The sequence below is a fragment of the Microcaecilia unicolor genome, chromosome 14 (assembly GCF_901765095.1).
Source record: "Microcaecilia unicolor chromosome 14, aMicUni1.1, whole genome shotgun sequence".
Taxonomy (NCBI): Eukaryota; Metazoa; Chordata; class Amphibia; order Gymnophiona; family Siphonopidae; genus Microcaecilia; species Microcaecilia unicolor.
Window position 1 is genome coordinate 29,555,739 of NC_044044.1, and position 20,226 is coordinate 29,575,964.

Here is a 20,226-nt window from a genome sequence, read left to right on the forward strand (position 1 = left end):
AGGTTGAAGAAGACTGCTGCCTGCACCGGTGGGAGGGAGGAAGAGAGGGGGTAAACGGAGTCACGATCCTGGACCTCGCGGGGGGGGGGGGGGCAGCAGAGGGAAGATGAATGGGACTGGGAGGGTGGAGAGCAGAGGGAAGGAGTAAGAGATGGATGGGACTGGGAGGGTGGGAAGCAAAGGGAAGGAGCAAGAGATGGATGGGACTGGGAGGGTGGGAAGCAGAGTGAAGGAGCAGGAGATGGATGGGACTGGGAGGGTGGGAAGCAGAGGGAAGGAGCAAGAGATGGATGGGACTGGGAGGGGGGGGTGGGGAGCAGAGGGAAGGACCAGGAATTGGATTGGACTGGGAAAGGAGGTGAGCAGAGGGAAGGAGGCAGGAGATGGATGGGACTGGGAGGGGTGGGAAGCAGAGGGAAGGAGCAAGAGATGGATGGGACTGGGAGGGGTGGGTGGGGAGCAGAGGGAAGGACCAGGAATTGGATTGGACTGGGAAAGGAGGTGAGCAGAGGGAAGGAACAGAAGATGGATGGGACTGCGAGGGGTGGGGAGCAGAGGGATGGACCAGGAGATGGATGGGATTTGGAGAGGTCAGGCACAGCAGAGGGAAGGAGCAAGAGATGGATGGGACGGAGGGATGGTGAGCAGAGGGAAGGAACAGAAGATGGATGGGACTGGGAGGGGTGGGGAGCAGAGGGAAGGAGCAAGAGATGGATGGGACTGGGAGGGGTGGGTGGGGAGCAGAGGGAAGGACCAGGAATTGGATTGGACTGGGAAAGGAGGTGAGCAGAGGGAAGGAGCAGGAGATGGATGGGACTGGGAGGGTGGGGAGCAGAGGGAAGCCTACTGGAAAGAAGACACTGCATAAAACAGAAGACACTGGGATCAAAGCGAATAGAAAAACTACATGATCAGACAACAAAGGTAAATAAAAGTTTATTTTATTCATAATTTATTAATTGAAATGTGTCAGCTTTTTGAAATGTGCATCTGTGATATTTTGCCTGTAAATTTCATTTCCTTTCTCCATATTAGCATATTCATTTGCATATGTATATATGCAAATGATATGCTAATATGCTCCGCCCATTTTTTGCCCCCCCAAATGAAACAGTCAAACTACGCCTATGGGGTTCTACATGGAATGTTGCTACTCTTCCAGATTCTGCATGGGATCTCGTCACTCTTTAGGATTCCAGAATCTTGATATTCTTTGGAGTTCTACATGGAATGTTACTACTCTGAGATTCTGCATGGAATCTTGTCACTCTTTAGGATTCCAGAATCTTAATATTCTTTGGAGTTCTACATGGCATGTTGCTACTCTTCCAGATTCTGCATGGGATCTCGTCACTCTTTAGGATTCCACATTCTTGTTGTTCTTTGGGGTTCTGGAATGTTGCTATGATTTGGGTTTCTGCCAGGTACTTGTGACCTGATTTGCCCACAGTTTGGAAAACAGGGTACTGGGCTAGATGGACCATTGGTCTGACTCACTATGGCTACTCTTATGTTCTTATGTAAGACGCCACAGTGGCAGTAACTCTGGTGGCCCCAGTACACAACCCTGTAGACCCAGGAGGGATGAAGATAGGTGAGCAACAGCGACTGCTCTGATTATGAAAACCACAGTGAACATAGTTTTCAAATGCTAGATTAGAAATGCGATCGCATTAATCAGATACTACTGGAGTTGCCATTACAATGTTTTTAAATGGTTTCTCAGAGCCCTTTTGAAACCAGATGCAAATGTTGTCATTAAATTCATTCTCTTTTGGTAGTTTTAAATTTATTTTCAAAAGCACAATTATTTTATAAAATGACCATCTAGAAATAAAGAACTCTTTGCCCACTTACCTAATAACCTCACTGCAACTTTCTTTCACAGAGCAATCAAGAGGTGGGAGGTAAATCTCAAAAAATATTGTTGTATTCTCAGTGTAGAATTGTATTTGCTTTTAGACGTGATGTTATGATTAATGTGTGATTATGTATCATTGAGAATTGTAGATCAAGTGGAATATATATAATAAAACAAAAAATAAATCTACTATTAAAACATCTTAAATTCTTGAGAATGATTAACTGTGTCTGCCCCTCATGAATGAAACTGCGATATTGGTGCAGAAACTCCTGGAGGGCTGCAGAGAGCAGCCACATGCCTGTCGCCTTCACTGGTTCTGCTCCCTCTGCCCCGGAACAGGTTGCTTCCGGAACTGACAGCCGAGCGTCTGCTCCAAGCAGGTAATGCACCTGGGGGAGGATGATGCGCCGGGGGGGAGGGGGATGCCGCTGCACCCAGTGGGGGGGGGGGGGGTTGCACAGCGGCGATCCGCCCCTGGTGGCAGCCGACCAAGGATCATCACTGATTCCCACCAAAGCTCCTTGTGACTCTGGGCAAGTTACTTACGGCCCTGTTTACTAACGTGCATTACAATTTTTAACGCGCCTATAATTACCACACAAGCTAAATGTGTAGGCGCCTATAGGGATATTGTAGGCACGCACACTGTTAACAGGCGTACATGGTTAATGCGTGTTAAAAATGTTAACGTGCCTATAACGAGGCTTAGGAAACGGGGTCCTTAGCCCTCCATTGCCCCAGGTACAAAATAAAGGCCTGTAGATAATTTGTAAACCACTTCGGTTGGAATCACAGAAAGGTGATCTATCAAATCCAATTAGATGCACCAAACACAGCGAAGGTGACAAAAACGTTGAGGCTAGACAACGTTGAAGATACCAGAAGTTTATTAATACATCCAATGACTTGACAGGAGTTGTGTTTAGGCCTCAAAGGACGTTACTAAACGCATTAACTTTCCAAACATAAGCACGAATAATGTCACACCTAGTGAGACACAAAAACCTCTTGACCAAGTACAGTCATGTACTCACTCGAACATAGTAAACGTTCAGATATAGTGAGAGACCTAGATTGCTCCTTTTAATTGGACAAAAATATGATTCAACCTCCCGTTTCCAGCATTTGAGGGTTTTTTTTCTTTAGCAAATGATTATTGGCTGGATATTAATGATTGAATTTCTGCATCTGGCAAAATTTCAAGAAAAAAAAATACAGATTCAAAGAGTTAAAACATCAAGTTGCTTTGACAATGTCGCATATATGTTTTACCCCAAAATTTAATTTACTGCACCTTATGGATGCAAAAAATGTTCTAACTACCTAATATGCAAGTAAATATTTGTGGGAAAGCTCTGCAGCTCCTCCGACCTTATGAGCCAGGGTGGACTGAGAATTTGGGCTACAGGGCAGAGGCTCTGCCCAGTTGCCCACTGCTGCAGCACATTGTAATCCTCCCTGCTCCTACCTTGAAGGGTTTGCGTAGGCAGGAAAGAACCCCACTCTTTCCTGCCCGCTGCCACTACTCTGCATGACGACAAGCCAAGACCCGGAAGACTGGCAAGTCTCGGCAGTCATTTTGAAAAACTCAGCCACTGGGCCACAGTAATAGTGGACAGGAAAGTGTGGGGTTCTTTGCTGCCCCCGAAGAGGCCACCAGACCACTAGACCCTTCAAGATAGGACCAAGGAGGGCAGCAGTGGTGCAGGAGAGGGGCGGCAGGCAATGGATGGGGGACCCAAAATAACCTTGATTGCTCAGAGGCCCCTGACCACTGTCAGTCCACCCCTGTTATGAGAAAGATTAAAATATCTTACAAAACCTTAATTGTCAATTTAATTATCTTGTAAAAGTTTTGGATTGCACATTTTTTTCCAATGGATAATTTTCTCATATAGAAACTGCAAGAAACAGTTATAATTTGGGCCACATATAACTTGCTCCAGCTTTTTGTAACTAAAGTGGCTCATGGGCTGCTTGAATGATTTCAGGCTTCTTAAATCTCACCCTAGCAGTACCGATTTCTAAAACTTTGAATTTCATTGCTAATATCAGTGATCATTGCAAAATCAGCTTCCCCCTAAGTCTGCCGAGGGGGCTGTCTTATTCTCATTTTTCACTGATCAGAGGACGCATATGCAAATCGACTAATTATATTTCCTCCATAAAATGTGTTCCTTCCCAAACACAGGAAGTGGAGGGGAAAGAGCTGATTGATGCAAGTGCCAGCTGTATCCTTCAGAGGAGCATTTCTGACCCCCAGAGATGGCCTTTTTGATCTATTTTCTTCTTTGCTTTGTGACTTTTACAAGTAAGAACCTCTTTATCTGCATGAAATGATTTTTGATGTGAATATTAGTACTTGTTGTCTTAATCTTTCCTGTGTGTCCATTTGATTTCAGGGGTTCAGTCCCAAATACAACTTGTTCAGTCAAATGCAGAACTGAAAAAGCCCGAAGAGTCCCTGAAACTGTCCTGTAAAGCCTCCGGATTCACTTTCAGCAGCTACGCTATGCACTGGGTTCGACAGTTTCCCGGCAAAGGGCTGGAGTGGGTCTCTAGTATAAGCGGCGATGGGAGTGCTACATACCATGCCGATTCAGTGAAAGGCAGATTCACCATCTCCAGGGAGAATAACAACAACATGCTGTATTTACAAATGAACAGCCTGAAAGCTGAAGACACAGCTGTGTATTACTGTGCAAACGACACAGTGAGACAAGACTGAGGGAGACCCCTACATAAACCTCCGATACATAAACCTCTCAAATTGAAATGTTCCTTCTCACAGCTTGGGGGCAACAACATCTTAATAATGGCATTAATTTCATCTAAAGAGTTCTGTAGAACAGTTTCCTATATCCTGCTTCTGAACAGCAGTACAAAGCATGATTTGTCTTTACTCATCCTAAGTACATAAGTAATGCCACACTGGGAAAAGACCAAGGGTCCATCGAGCCCAGCATCCTGTCCACGACAGCGGCCAATCCAGGCCAAGGGCACCTGGCGAGCTTCCCAAACGTACAAACATTCTATACAATCAAGCCATTGTGACATCACTAATGAGGTTGGCTCTTATTGGTGGAATGAGCCACTATGACATCACAATAGGTTAAATCACTGCTCTATGTAATAAAAGTGAGACAAGTAGAGGACATAAGTACATAAGTAATGCCAGACTGGGAAAAGACCGAGGGTCCATCGAGCCCAGCATCCTGTCCACGACAGCGGCCAATCCAGGCCAAGGGCACCTGGCGAGCTTCCCAAACGTACAAACATTCTATACATGTTATTCCTGGAATTGTGGATTTTTCCCAAATCCATTTAGTAGTGGTTTATGGACTTGTCCTTTAGGAAACCGTGCAACCCCTTTTTAAACTCTGCCAAGCTAACTGCCTTCACCACTTTCTCCGGCAACGAATTCCAGAGTTTAATTACCAGTTGGGTGAAGAAAAACTTTCTCCGATTTGTTTTAAATTTACTACACTGCAGTTTCATCACATGCCCCCTAGTCCTAGTATTTTTGGAAAGCATGAACAGACGCTTCACATCCACCTGTTCCACTCCACTCATTATTTTATATACCTCTATCATGTCTCCCCTCTGCCATCTCTTCTCCAAGCTGAATAGCCTATTCTGCAGTGGATTTTCTAATGCATTTATCCCCCGGAGCTGCAGGATCACTTTGCATTTCAGAATATCCACACTGTTCTGAGGGATATGTATTTATTTGCACTGCAAATGATTAGCGATTTATCCGTATACTCTGATGATATCCCCTTTCTGGCCTTTCTGGGAGCAAGGAGTGACTCGATGTGAGCCCCCTCCCCCAGGTCAGTGCTTTCCACCCTCTCCTCAATATATACCTAACCACAATGAATATGTATGAGATGCATTTGCATAGAATGAGTCTCCATTATATATAAATTTATCGCATATGTATTTATTGGGGTAATCCTAGAAACTCCACTGGCTAAGTTCTGCTCCAGAAGTACATAAGTGTTGCCATACTGGGACAGACCGAAGGTCCTTCAAACCCAGCATCCTGTTTCTAACATTGGCCAATCCGGCAAGATCCCAAAACAGTGCAATATATTTTATGCTGCTTATTCTAGAAATAAGCAGTGGATTTTCCCCAAGTTCATTTTAATAATGGCCTATGGATGTTTCTTTTAGGAAGCCGTCCAAACCTTTTTAAAACTCAGCTAAACTAACCGCTGTCACCACATTCTCTGGCAACGAATTCCAGAGTTTAATTACATGTTGAGTGAAGAAAACGTTTCTCCAATTCGTTTCAAATTTACTACATTGTAGCTTCATCCCCACTGGAATCTAACCCATACCCACCCGTTACCCACTAAGATCTATTCCCTATCCATCCCTGCAATAATTCTCCTCTACCCCGATCCATATCCACCAGCGTCAACACTATTACTTGCTCGCAAACCTCCATTTCCTCCCAATCCCAACAGCCTCCTGAAGGTTTTTGGAACATATTCACTGTTCAACCCAGGAGCGTAGCCAGACCTCGAGGTGGGAGGGGGCCAGAGCCCAAGGTGGGGGGGGGGGGTATATTTTAGTCACCACCCCGTTGTCATCCCCCCTCTGCCACCTCGCCACCCAGCCGCTCCCCACCCACTGGCTGGTGGAGGTCCTCAACCACATCAACAGCTGAAGCACCGCTGCCGCAAATACCTTGGCTGGCGGGAGTCCCAACCTCTGCCAGCTGAAGACTTCGTCCAGCGCTGGCCTCTGGTGCCTCTGCATTACCTACTCTCTCTTCCCTCATGTCCATCATGCTCCTTTTAGCGAAACTGAAGGAGCGTGCTGGACATAAGGGGTTGGGGACCCTTGCCAGCCAAACCAGGGGTCCAGAGCAAATTTGGGGGGCCCAGGCCCCAGTGGCCTCATGTAGTTATGCCACTGCGCTATGAGTGCGGCAAGCCTCAGTCTCTCTCTCTATCTCTATCTCTCTGGGCATTCCAAACCTCATCCTGGCATTGCTAAGATATTTTGGCTACACTCCCATGGGAACCCTGCTTAGTAATGCAGAAGTACTTAACTAATAAGCAAAGACCCCCCCCCCCCCCCCCCCCCAGTCTCCACCCCTCAGACATGCCCCCTCTGGGAACAAATGTAAAAAGAGTTTTAGCCCACTGGTAGTGCAGGCCAATTGGTAACTCACTGCAGGACCCCTGAGCGTGTCCCGCGCTAAACCCTGCGATAAGAACCCGCTAGCCCTTGCCACAGATTAGTGAAAGGATCTTTGTGCTTTCTTGTTGGTTTGTTTTAGAGCAAAGCATGGCACAGAAACATTAGTTATACCTGTACTTCATAAGATTCCACTTGGGATGTGATAAAGGAGAAAGATTAATTTGCTTATGCTGGATGAAGATGAGGAAGAAGATGAAACTTCTATGGTATAGAATCAGTGAAAATTATTATTTTGTAGAGTTATACTTATCCTAAAGGTATTTATCTATCTATCTATTTGGATATATAGTGGAGGAGTAGCCTAGTGGTTAATGCAGCAGGTCTGAGAACCAGGGGAACCAGGTTCAATTTCCAGTGCAGTTCCTTGTGATCAGGGCCACCGAGGGACAGAAACGAACCCAGGGCAGGGCCACAACCCCAACCAGACTTCTACCACCTCCCGCTCCCACACCTCCTCCCCTGCTCAGGCATCCGCTGCCCTCGCCCCCTACTTTCCTGCATCTTTTCTTCTGCTCCATCAATCTGTCACTCTCGCTGCTCCTGTGTGCCGGGACCCAGGTTATCGCGTTAACGTAGTCACCCAGGTCCTGACACACAGGAGCAGGAGAGAGCCAGGCCCCTGTGCTGGCCCCCCCCCCCCCGTGAGGCTGGTCCTGAGGAATCTTGCCTCTAACCCCTCCTCTCGGCAGCCCTGCTTGTGACTCTCAGCGAGTCACTTGGTCCTCCATTGCCCCAGGTGCAAAATAAGTGCCTGTATATAATGGGAAAGGGAAATGGGACTTGATATACTGCCTTTCTGAGGTTTTTTGCAACTACGTTCAAAGCGGTTTACATATATTCAGGTACTTATTTTGTACCAGGGGCAATGGAGGGTTAAGTGACTTGCCCAGAGTCACAAGGAGCTGCAGTGGGAATCGAACTCAGTTCCCCAGGATCAAAGTCCACTGCACTAACCACTAGGCCACTCCTCCACTCATTCCACCAATGCCTGAGCCAACCTCATCAGTGATGTCACAATGGCTTCATTGCCCGAGACTTGGCTGACTTCTGATATTGTGATGTCATAAGGGAAAGGGGGAAGGGAAATGGGACTTGATATACAACTCCATTCAAAGCGGTTTACATATATTCAGGTACTTATTTTGTACCAGGGGCAATGGAGGGTTAAGTGACTTGCCCAGAGTCAAAAGGAGCTGCAGTGGGAATTGAACCCAACGTCCCTTGCACTAACCACTAGGCTACTCCTCCACTTCTTACTCTTTGGGATTCTGGGATCTTGCTGTTCTACATGGAACGTTGCTACTGTTTGAGATTGTGCATGGAATCTTGTTAATGGGACTTGATACACTGCCTTTCTGAGGTTTTTACATTCAAAGCGGTTTACATATATTCAGGTACTTATTTTGTACCAGGGGCAATGGAGGGTTAAGTGACTTGCCCAGAGTCACAAGGAGCTGCAGTGGGAATCGAACTCGGTTCCCCAGGATCAAAGTCCACTGCACTAACCACTAGGCTACTCCTCCACTGGAGCTGATACTGTGATGTCATAATGCCTCATTCCACCAATGCCTGGGCCAACCTCATCAGTGATGTCACAATGGCTTGATTGCCTGATACTTGGCTCACTTCTGATATTGTGATGTCATAAGGGAAAGGGAAATGGAACTTGATATACCGCCTTTCTGAGGTTTTTGCAACTACATTCAAAGCGGTTTACATATATTCAGGCACTTATTTTGTACCAGGGGCAATGGAGGGTTAAGTGACTTGCCCAGAGTCACAAGGAGCTGCAGTGGGAATCAAACTCAGTTCCCCAGGATCAAAGTCCACTGCACTAACCACTAGGCTACTCCTCCACTTTGATCATAAGCAGGTTACAGCTTTTCTACAAAATTAGTTTCATGGGATTTAATAAATAGAAATAAAACAAATCAAAGAACATAAGATTGCAAGCTTAAATGGTGTAATTACATAATCTGAAAGAGAACGTGAACAGAAACTGTAAAAAGGGTTCCCTTCAATGCTTTAAATATTTTGTGCTTCTGGTGTGATTTGTATGCAAATGTCATATTCTTCCCTTTTAAATGCTGAGGAACCTGCTGGTAGGTCAAGTTAAAAGCTGGCAGACAGCAAAATATCCGCAAACATTTCATGTTAAACTTTGTTTCTTTTATCAGGAACAAATATGAGTTTATTACATGTTTCTGTTTGCTTTTTCTCACTTGTCTCGTGTAAGTATTGCTTAATGAATGTGGAGCAAGTAATTAAATTGTCAATTGATGTAGGGTTCATACCTTTTCCTCTTTTTACCTCAAGGTGTCCTGTGTCAGGTCAAAGTGGAAGAGTTGGGTCCCGGGACATTGAAGCCCTCAGAGACCCTCAGACTGACCTGTAAAGTCACTGGCGCCTCTCTGACCGACCGCAGTAAAGTGTGGGCAGTGCACTGGATCCGGCAACCATCCGGGAAAGGGCTGGAATGGATGGCATTAGTAAATAGTAATGATTTGAAGGGCTATGCCGCATGTCACCGAAGTCGACTCTCCATCTCCAGAGACACTGCTAAAAACGAGGTGTATCTGCAAATCTCCAGCACTAAAGCTGAGGACACGGCCATGTATTACTGTGCAGTAGAAGCGAAACACACAGTGGGAAGAGTGAAGTGAGAACTCCTACAAATACTGAACCATTTCAAACCCCGCCTGTGTAAACCCCACTTCCTCTCTTCTTGAATATTTATTGAACAGACTAGCAGAAAATATTTCTGTGGAAATGGAGGGGCACTTTTACTAAAGCCACGTAAATGTCTATGCGTTCCAAAATGGAGTTATCGCACGGCTACTGCGTGGCACTTGCAATCACTTCATTTTTGGCGCGCATCCGCTATGCACTCCTGAAAAATATTTGTATTTTCTGGCGCGCGTAGGTGGTTACCGTGTGAGACTTTAGCAGTAGGTCAATAGCCGGCACAAAGGTCTCAGACCTAAAATGCTGCACGTCCATTTTCGTCAAAAAATTTTAAAAAGGCCTTTTTTACAGGCGCGCTAAAAAAACGGATCGGCACGCACCCAAAACCCATACCTACACTACCGCAGGCCATTTTTCAGTAGGTCTTTCTAAAAGGACCCCTTAGGCCCTAAATATATGATACACATTTAAATATTTTATAACAGGGATATCTAATAAAAATTTCTACCCCGCCCTTGGAAATTGCACAGCTCCTTTTGCTCCTGCTGTAGCTAATCTTTTCATGTCTCACTTTGAGGAGCACTATATTTATAAATTAACATCGTTTAAACATGTGATTTGTTGGTGGCGTTACATCGACGATATTTTTATTATCTGGAAATCTGATGAACAACAGTCGAATCAATCTGTCACCGAATTAAACTCCTGTCATCCTCCCATTAAATTTCAATGTAACGTAGACCATCGTGAAATAAGCTTTCTGGATGTATTAGTTACTAATAACAATGGTAAACTTGAGACTGATTTATTTACTAAAGCTACAGATCGTAATACTTTAGTATCCTATGACAGCATTCATCCTTTTCATATTCGTGACCATCTACCATTTGCTCAGTTTTTACGGTACAGACGGATCTGTGATTCTTCACAGAAATATAAACGGTCCGCTGAGCAACTGAAAGAAAATTTATATAATAGAGGATATCCAAAGAGGATTATTAAACATGCATACTAGAGAGCACTTTTTAATCACTGCGAACTCTTGCTAGAACCTAAACAGCATCAAGCTCAGAATATGAATATCCCATGCATCATGCAATACACATCATTATCTCTTCAGATTGCAAAAATCATTTATAAACATTGGAATATTTTATCAACTCATCCCGTTTTTTTTCCCAATCAAAAATGCATGGTATCTTATTCAAGAGGTGCCAATTTATCAGACTTGTTGTGCCGTTCTGACGTATGGACATGAAACAATCCTGACACTTTGGGACACAATAAATGTGGGAAATATTATGCACGAGAATAATCAGATCTGGGACAACATCAATAATAGATATATTCAACTGATATGCACCACCAGTTGTACCTCTAAAGAGGTAATACACCTGATTACATGCCCATGTGGGCTAAGATATATTGGACAGACTAAACGCATGTTAAAAACACGGCTCGTCGAGCATAAATCAAGTATTCAAAATGAAAAATTACATACGCCTCTTGTTAAACACTCTGTATATAAAAAAAACATAAGTTTGATCAATTGCCTTGTACTGTAATTGAACAAATAAAAGACAACGGTAGACACTGTAACCAGGTACCTCCAGGTGTAGCCAAGGATAGAACAATCTCCTCCAGCCCCAGGCTCCCGGTACAGTCAAGAAATAAATGTCCACCAGCAACTTCAATTTTAAGGCTTTTATTCCATGCAGGTTTCTAGTAGACCTGATACACGGTTCCAACAGCAGCATTCACCTTCAATCTTAAGCACTTGTAAGCCACCTGAAAGTGTGTGGCAAATAGTCCCCTTTAAGCAGTGGGCTATCAGCACATACCAGGATTCAATACAGACTCACAGTCAGCTCCAGTCTGGGCTCTTTATCCAGTGCACAATAAACAGTAGTTCAATTCCAAACAGAAGCAGTTCTTTCAATTCATCATCACAGTTAAATCACAAAGCAGAAGTTTCTACCTCATACTCTCTTTACCTTCATAATGGGTTCAATACTTTAGGGACTTCTCATAACCAAGGGATTCCACCTTACATCCGCTTCACTGGTACATTCAATACTTTAGGGACCTCTCTTACCCAAGGGTATTCAGCCTGCATCTGCTTCACTCTACCCTCTTTTCTCCTTCTCTCCTCTTCTGGGACTCCTTCCCCTCTGCCTAATCAATCCCTGGCTTCTGCTCTCACAACCAATCATTCTCCTCTCATTAGCTTCTCCCACACCCTTACCAGCTGAGTTAAGCATTAGACTAATGATGAGCTCCTGCACATAGGGTTTCCTATCTCTCTTTCCCCCTAGTGGCAGCCCATCCACACCTCCTGCCAGCTTACACCCATGTCTTCCCCTATTGCAGCTAGGAGTCCAGTCCGGGTTCTTCATCTCACCCCCTGGCTCCTTGCCAGCAATGCCTTCTGGGACTTGTATTTCAAAATGAAACTGCCTTTAACCCAACTATCATGGATGTGACTATCACAACGCGGTGATATTTCTAGATCCTTATATCAAAAAGATCAGAGATGGATATACCATCTACATATGATGATTCCCAATGGCCTTAACGGCCCGATGGAATGGGAAGCCTTCTACTGATCTACAGATCCATCTATACCTTTTGATTGCCCTTAAAAGCAGCTGCCATTTTGAATTACAAACATATGCAATGCAGAGGATGTTTGCTATTTTTGCATATCCTCGCCTGAAGAAGTAATGAAACAGTGAGAATTCTACGACTGTCGAGAGAGAGACTGAAAGGGATTGAATGAGACTTTTTATATGTAAGACCATTCTGTCAAAGAATTTTTGGAAGCGCCTCTCGGATGTGGATTTTTTCCTTCCTGGGTTTGAAGCTAAGTACTCTCTTTGCTATTGGTTCTTTACATTTAGTTTTCCCTTTTGAAGTATATTTTTCATTCTTCCGACATATAATATTACAATGTTTAGGCTTACTTGATATTATCTGTGCCTATAGTCAATTGATTATTGATATGTTATAGCCCCACTCCGTTTTTTACTACAGACTGTTTCAGTTACTTCACTCTGTAGGTTTTTCGCAGGTGGTGGTTGGCCCATGATTGAAGCCTTAATAGGTGTGTCCACTGGGTTGGTACCCTTGGCTATTGAGACCCTTTGTTTAAATCATTTATGATATATTTTTCGATGTTAGCACAGACAATTCTCATACCTATTACAGCAAGTTTTTTCTAGTTTCTTTATTCTTTATGACAGTTCTTTTCCAAAAAGTGTTCCAAATACATCTCAGATTCAAATGTGTCAATGCATCGGATGATGTTACTGTATTACTCTATCTCTGCACAGACCAACTGTGTCGGTGCAACGTTAAAGAGCCAAGTAGACGCCGAACAGAAAAATCCAATGGAGAAAACAAAAGAAACAAAGGAAGGGGGAGAAATGGAAGAGGACACAGCAGACAATGGGAATTGCAATGACACAATGCTTTATTGGCACAAAAAGTCCTTGAGTTGTGCAAAACCCTCTTCTTTCATAAGAGATTCGAAACGGCACCATGTTTCGGCCAGTGTCTGCCTCAGGAACAGAGCGGGTCACAGAGATTAGAAGGGAGTGTGCTGTCATCCCTTTGTTTATGTGACTTTAGTTCTAGAGGGTTCTTTTGTTGTTGCAAATGAACGTGTCACGACAGTTTATTTAACAATGGACTTTTTAAAGACCTCCGTTTCTACCCTTTTGGTAGCTGTCCATTACTGCAAGACTCCTGAGACAGGCACTAGCCGAAACACGATACCGAGTCGCTGTGTAGTTCCTCTGACCTTATGAGCAAGGTTAAGGAGGGAAGTTATCCACGTGGGCTACCGTTAAGACAAGTTATTTTGACCACAGCCTGTGGTATATTAACACAGGGTCTCGTTGCATAAAATGGGACCCTGTGCTAAATAACCTGTTTTTATAACTGAATTGTGTTTTTTTCTAAAAAGCTTTTGATTGCACTTTTCTTTCCAATTGATATTTTTCTCGTATAGAGACTGCAAGAAACAATAGAGTTGTGGTCAGACATTGTAACTAAATGCCTCATGGCTGCTTGAATTTATTTCGTCCCACATTTTTCAGATTTCAAATATCTCACCCTAGCAATACCAATTTCTAAGGATTTGAATTTCCCAGCTAATATCAGCGAACATTACAAAACCTTAAATGATCAACTTCCTCCTCAGTCTGCCGAGGGTGCTGTCTTGTTCTCATTTTTCACTGATCAGAGGATGCATATGCAAATTGACTAATCATATTTCCTCCATAAAATGCGTTTGTTCCCAAACACAGGAAGTGAAGGTAAATGATCTGATTCCTGCAAGTGCCAGTTGTAACCTTCAGAGAAGCATTTTTGCTCTTAGAAAGATTAGATTTTTATTATATTTTCTTCTTTTCTTTACGACTTTTACAAGTAAGAATGTCCCAATATGTCTGAAATTATTTTTGATGTGAATATTAGTACTTGTTATCTTAATCTTTCCTATGTGTACATTTGATTTCAGGGGTTCAGTCACAAGTACAACTGGTTCAGTCAAATGCAGAACTGAAAAAGCCCGGAGAGTCCCTGAGACTGTCCTGTAAAGCCTCCGGCAGCTACTGGATGAATTGGGTTCGACAGTTTCCCGGCAAAGGGTTGGAGTGGGTCTGTCATATAAACAGTGATGGCAGTAATACACACTATGCCAATTCAGTGAAAGGCAGATTCACCATCTCCAGGGACAATAATAACAACATGCTGTATTTACAAATGAACAACCTGAAAGCTGAAGACACTGCTATGTATTACTGTGCAAGAGATTCACAGTGAGAGAGACCTAGGAAGAACCCTACAGAAACCTCTAACATGTATACCTAAAAGAGAAATCCTCCTTCTCACAACTAGGGGGCAGCAATAAAACAATAATGTAATTTCTCCGAAGGATTGCTCCAGATATTCAGCAAAATCACCTGCACTGAGTATCAGTGCCGTAGCGAGGTCAGCTGACACCCAGGGCGGGTCGCCGCTGCGCAGTTTGAGAACTGCAGAACAGGGTTTGATTCCCCCCAGTGGCATACCGAGGGCGGGGCGGTGGGGGCAGTCCGCCCCGGGTCCATGCCGCTGGAGGGGTGCAGAGAGCAGCCACACGCCTGTTGCCTCCACTGGTTCCCTGCTCCCTCTGCCCCAGAACAGGTCATGTTCCGAGGCACAGGGAGCAGGGAACCAGTGGAACTGACAGCCATGCGTCTGATCCCAGCAGGTAAGAAAGTACCCGGGGGAGGTTGATGCACCGGGGGCTGTCGTGCTGCTCCCGGGGGGGGGGGGAGTTGCGCAGCGGCAATCCGCCCCTGGTGGCAGCCGACCAAGGATCGTCACTGATTCCCACCACAGCTCCTTGTGACTCTGGGCAAGTTACTTATGGCCCTGTTTACTAACGTGCATTAGAATTTTTAATGCGCCTATAATTACCACACGCGCTAACTATGTAGGCGCCTATAGGGATATTGTAGAAACGTACACAGTTAACAGGCGTACATGGTTAGTCCGTGTTAAAAATGTTAACGTGCCTATAACGAGGCTTAGGAAACAGGGTCCTTAGCCCTCCGTTGCCCCAGGTACAAAATAAATGCCTGTAGATAATTTGTAAACCACTTCGGTTGGAATCACAGAAAGGTGATATATCAAATCCCATTAGATGCACCAAACACAGCGAAGGTGACAAAAACGTGGAAGCTAGAAGACGTTCAAGATATCAGAACTTTACGAAAACATCCAGGGGTCTTTTTGCAAAAATGGCCTCTTTTTGCCGCAAATGGGCGTGCGACAAAATCAAAACTGACGTGCATCCATTTTGGATCTGAGACCTTACCGCCAGCCATAGACCTAGCGGTAAAGAATTTGGGCGGCAACGAGCTACCCGCGTCAGATGCCACTTGGCAAGCATTCCGCTACGTACACCAGAAAATAAAAAATAGCATTCAGAAGCACACAGCGGACGTGCGCCAAAATTGAAATTACCGCAAGGGCCACGCGCTAAGCGGGTGGTATCACCAATTCAGCACACGTTGGGCATGCATAGGGGCCTACAGAGCTTAGTATAAGGGGCCCCATAGTGAGAGACCGAGATGATGCCTTTTAATTGGACAAAAATATGATTCAACCTCCCGTTTCCAGCATTTCAGTTTGAAAGTGATTTCCTTTTTTTTAGCAAATGATTATTGGCTGGATATTAATGATTGAATTTCTGCATCTGACAAAATTTCAAGAAAAAAAACAGATTCAAAGAGTTAAAACCTCAAGTTGCTTTGACAATATCGCATATCTTTTATCCAAAATTTTAATTTACTGCACCTTATGGATGCAAAAAATGTTCTACCTACCTATTATGCAAGTAAATATTTGTGGAAAAGCTCTGCTGACCTTATGAGCAAGATTCAAATATCTTACAAAACCTTAATTGTCAATTTAATTATCTTGTAAAAGTTTTTGATTGCACATTTTTTTTTTCAATGGATAATTTTCTCTTATAGAAACTGCAAGAAACAGTTATAATTTGGGCCAGATATAACTTGCTCCAGCTTTTTGTAACTAAATGGCTCATGGGCTGCTTGAATGATTTCAGGCTTCTTAAATCTCACCCTAGCATTACCGATTTCTAAAACTTTGAATTTCTCAGCTAACATCAATCATCAATTCAAAATCAGCTTCCCCCTAGGACTGCCTAGGGTGCTATCTTGTTCTCATTTTTCACTGATCAGAGGACGCATATGCAAATCGACTAATTATATTTCCTCCATAAAATGTGTTTATTCCGAAACACAGGAAGAGGAGGGGAAAGAGCTGATTGATGCAAGTGCCAGCTGTAGCCTTCAGAGAAGCATTTCTGACCTCCAGAGATGGCCTTTTTGATATATTTTCTTCTTTGCTTTGTGACTTTTACAAGTAAGAACATCCCAATGTGTCTGAAATGATTTTTGATGTGAATATTAGTACTTGTAGTCTTAATCTTTCCTATGTGTCCATTTCATTTCAGGGGTTCAGTCTCAAGCAAAACTGGTTCAGTCAAATGCAGAATTGAAAAAGGCCGGAGAGTCCCTGAGACTGTCCTGTAAAGCCTCCGGATTCACTTTCAGCAGCTACGCTATGCACTGGGTTCGACAGTTCCCCCGCAAAGGACTGGAGTGGGTTTCTGCTATTTGGGGTGATACATACTATGCCGATTCAGTGAAAGGCAGATTCACCATCTCCAGGGACAATAACAACAACATGCTGTATTTACAAATGAACAGCCTGAAAGCTGAAGACACCGCTAGGTATTACTGTGCAAGCGATTACACAGCAAGACAAGACCGAGCGAGACCACTACATAAAACTCTGATACATAAACCTCGCAAATTGAAATGTTCCTTCTCACAGCTTGGGGGCAACAATATCTTAAAATCCTTATGTTGACACATAAAGCATTCCATTTATTGATTCCATCATATTTAGCAGAGAGGTGTGGTAGCCGTGTTAGTCCACTCTTAAAGGTTATCAATAGAAAACAAACAAAACATGGAAAAGATATCTGTTTTATTGGACATAATACATTTCTTGATTAGCTTTCGAAGGTTGCCCTTCTTCGTCAGATCGGAAATAAGCAAATGTGGTAGCAGATAGTATATATGAGTGAGACATCCAAGCATTACTTTGACAGTCCGACAGAGTGGGAGGGTGGGGGTTAATAAGAATGATTGAATATTTTGACACCCAACAAACAGGACTTAATAAGGATCTGGGTTTTCTAACCCATTATAAACCATAAAGCTGTATTTCTCTGTTTATTACCCTCCTCTCACCTACCAACTCCCATCCTGTTAGAATATCAATGAAATGCTTTGATGTCCCCATGCATACCCCCACCCTCCCACTCTGTCAAAGTAATGCTTTGATGTTTCTCTTATATATACTATCTGCTACCTCATTTGCTTATTTCCGATCTGAGGAAGAAGGGCAACCTTCGAAAGCTAATCAAGAAATGTATTAAGTTATGTCCAATAAAAAAGGTATCAACTTATTTTCTTTTCCATGTTTTATTTTGTTTGATTTCTATTGATAACCTTAAGAGTGGACTAACACGGCTACCACACCTCTCTACATGTAGAACCCCAAAGAACAGCAAGATTCCGGAATGCTAAAGAGTGACAAGATTCCACATCAGAATCTCAAAGAGTAGCAACGTTCCATGTAGAACCCGATCTGACAAAGAAGGGCAACCTTCGAAAGCTAATCAAGAAATGTATTAAGTTATGTCCAATAAAAAGGTATCATCTTATTTTCTTTTCCATGTTTTATTTTGTTTGATTTCTATTGATAATCATATTTAGCTAAGGTTACTTTGCCATACACACCTACACGAACACTTCGATCGCTCACAGACAATAGATCAGTAATTCCACCACCACAAAAGGCTAGATGGGAATCTACTACGAACTCAGCTTTTTTTTTCTTTCTAGCTCCCTCTCATTGGAATTGTCTTCCTAAAATTAGATTGGAAGAGTCCTATGTTCAATTTCGCATACTTTTGAAAACATATTTGTTTCAGAATACTTTTGATAACAATCTGGGATAAAAGGGAAAATGGGCAGTAAAATAATATGTTTGCTTATTATAATTTGTGATGAAGGGTTGTCTATTGTCTATTGGTATGAGTATCTTTTAGAATGCTTGTTTTAGTTTTTGCTGTGCTTTTCTATCAAATCAATGGATTTACTACTACTACTATTTAGCATTTATATAGCGCTACAAGGCATATGCAGTGCTGCACAATGTTTGTAAAAATGATATTTTATCTTAAGATGTAAACCGTTCTGTTTTTGTAAATGCAATTGGAAACAGTATAGCAAATAAATATACGATAAATGATTAGGGATTTATCCGTATACTCTGATGATATCCCCTTTCTGGCCTTTCTGGGAGCAAGGAGTGACCCAGTGAGTTTGATAAGTCAGGTGTCAGCCCCCCCAGGTCAGTGCTTCACAACTCTCTCCTCAAAGCATACCAAGCCACACTCAAGGTTTCAGGATTATCACAATAAATGCTACTACTAATTATTCCTATAGCACTACTAGACGTATGCAGTGCTGTACCCTGGACATGAAGAGTCTCTGCTCGACAATCTAATTAGGACAGTCAAACAGGACAAATAAGGGAATAGGACAAAGAGCAGCAAGATTCCATGCAGAATCCCAAAGAGTAGCAAGATTCCGGAATCCCAAAGACTACTACTACTACTTATGATTTCTATAGCACTACTAGACGTACGCAGCGCTGTACACTGGACATGAAGAGACAGTTCCTGCTCGACAGAGCTTACAATCTAATTAGGACAGACAAACAGGACAAATAAGGGATAAGGGCAAAGAGTAGCAAGATTCCGGAATCCCAAAGAGTAGCAAGATTCTGTGCAGAATCTCAGAGTAGCAAGATTCCGGAATCCCAAAGACGACTACTACTACTTATCATTTCTGTAGCGCTACTAGACGTACGCTGCGCTGTACACTTGAACATGAAGAGACAGTCCCTGCTCGACAGAGCTTACAATCTAATTAGGACAGACAAACAGGACAAATAAGGGATAAGGACAAAGAGTAGCAAGATTCTGTGTAGAATCCCAAAGAGTAGCAACATTCCGGAATCCCAAAGACTACTACTACTACTTATCATTTCTATAGTGCTACTAGATGTATGCAGTGCTGTACACTGTACATGTATGAGACTGTCCCTGCTCGACAGAGCTTACAATCTAATCAAGACAAACAGGACAAATAAGGGATAAGGACAAAGAGTAGCAAGATTCTGGAATCACAAATCCCAAATGAAATAAAACACAGCCTCCAACTAATGACCTCATGGGCGGACGCATTCCAACTAAAGCTAAACGCGGATAAGACACAATGTCTCATCCTATCCTCACAATATAGCAAAAATAAACCCATTACCATAAACACCCCAGACTACACCCTTCCGGTCTCAGACAATCTGAAAATCCTGGGAGTCACAATTGACCAACATCTGACACTTGAAGACCATGCGAAAAATACAGCAAAGAAAATGTTCTACTCAATGTGGAAACTTAAAAGGATTAAACCTCTCTTCCCAAGGGAAGTGTTCCGTAGTCTACTACAATCAATGGTGCTAAGTCATCTAGACTACTGCAATGCCATTTATGCCGGATGCAAAGAACAAATCATTAAGAAGCTCAAAACACAGCAGCCAGACTAATATTTGGGAAAGCAAAATACGAAAGCGCCAAACCCCTGGAAGTCTATTCCAGGCATATGGTGCAGCAAGATAAAAGGAACGGAGTCTGGAGTTAGCAGTGGAGGAGAAGGGTGCAGATAAGAGAGATTTACCCAGTGAATGGAGTTCCCGGGGAGGAATGTAGGGAGAGATGAGAGTGGAGAGTTACTGAGGAGCTGAAGAGT

General features: G+C 43.3%; 1 protein-coding gene and 1 gene segment (V, D, J or C); both read left to right on the forward strand.

Annotated features, from left to right (window-relative positions):
* Positions 1-20,226, forward strand: part of LOC115457532 (immunoglobulin gamma-1 heavy chain-like) — a 428,753-nt gene that overhangs the window by 91,382 nt on the left and 317,145 nt on the right. The gene's annotated exons all lie outside the window — the stretch shown is intronic.
* On the forward strand, positions 4,070-14,591 carry LOC115457541. The segment is given in 2 exon segments: positions 4,070-4,175; positions 4,267-4,593. Coding segments are annotated over 2 exon segments (372 nt in total).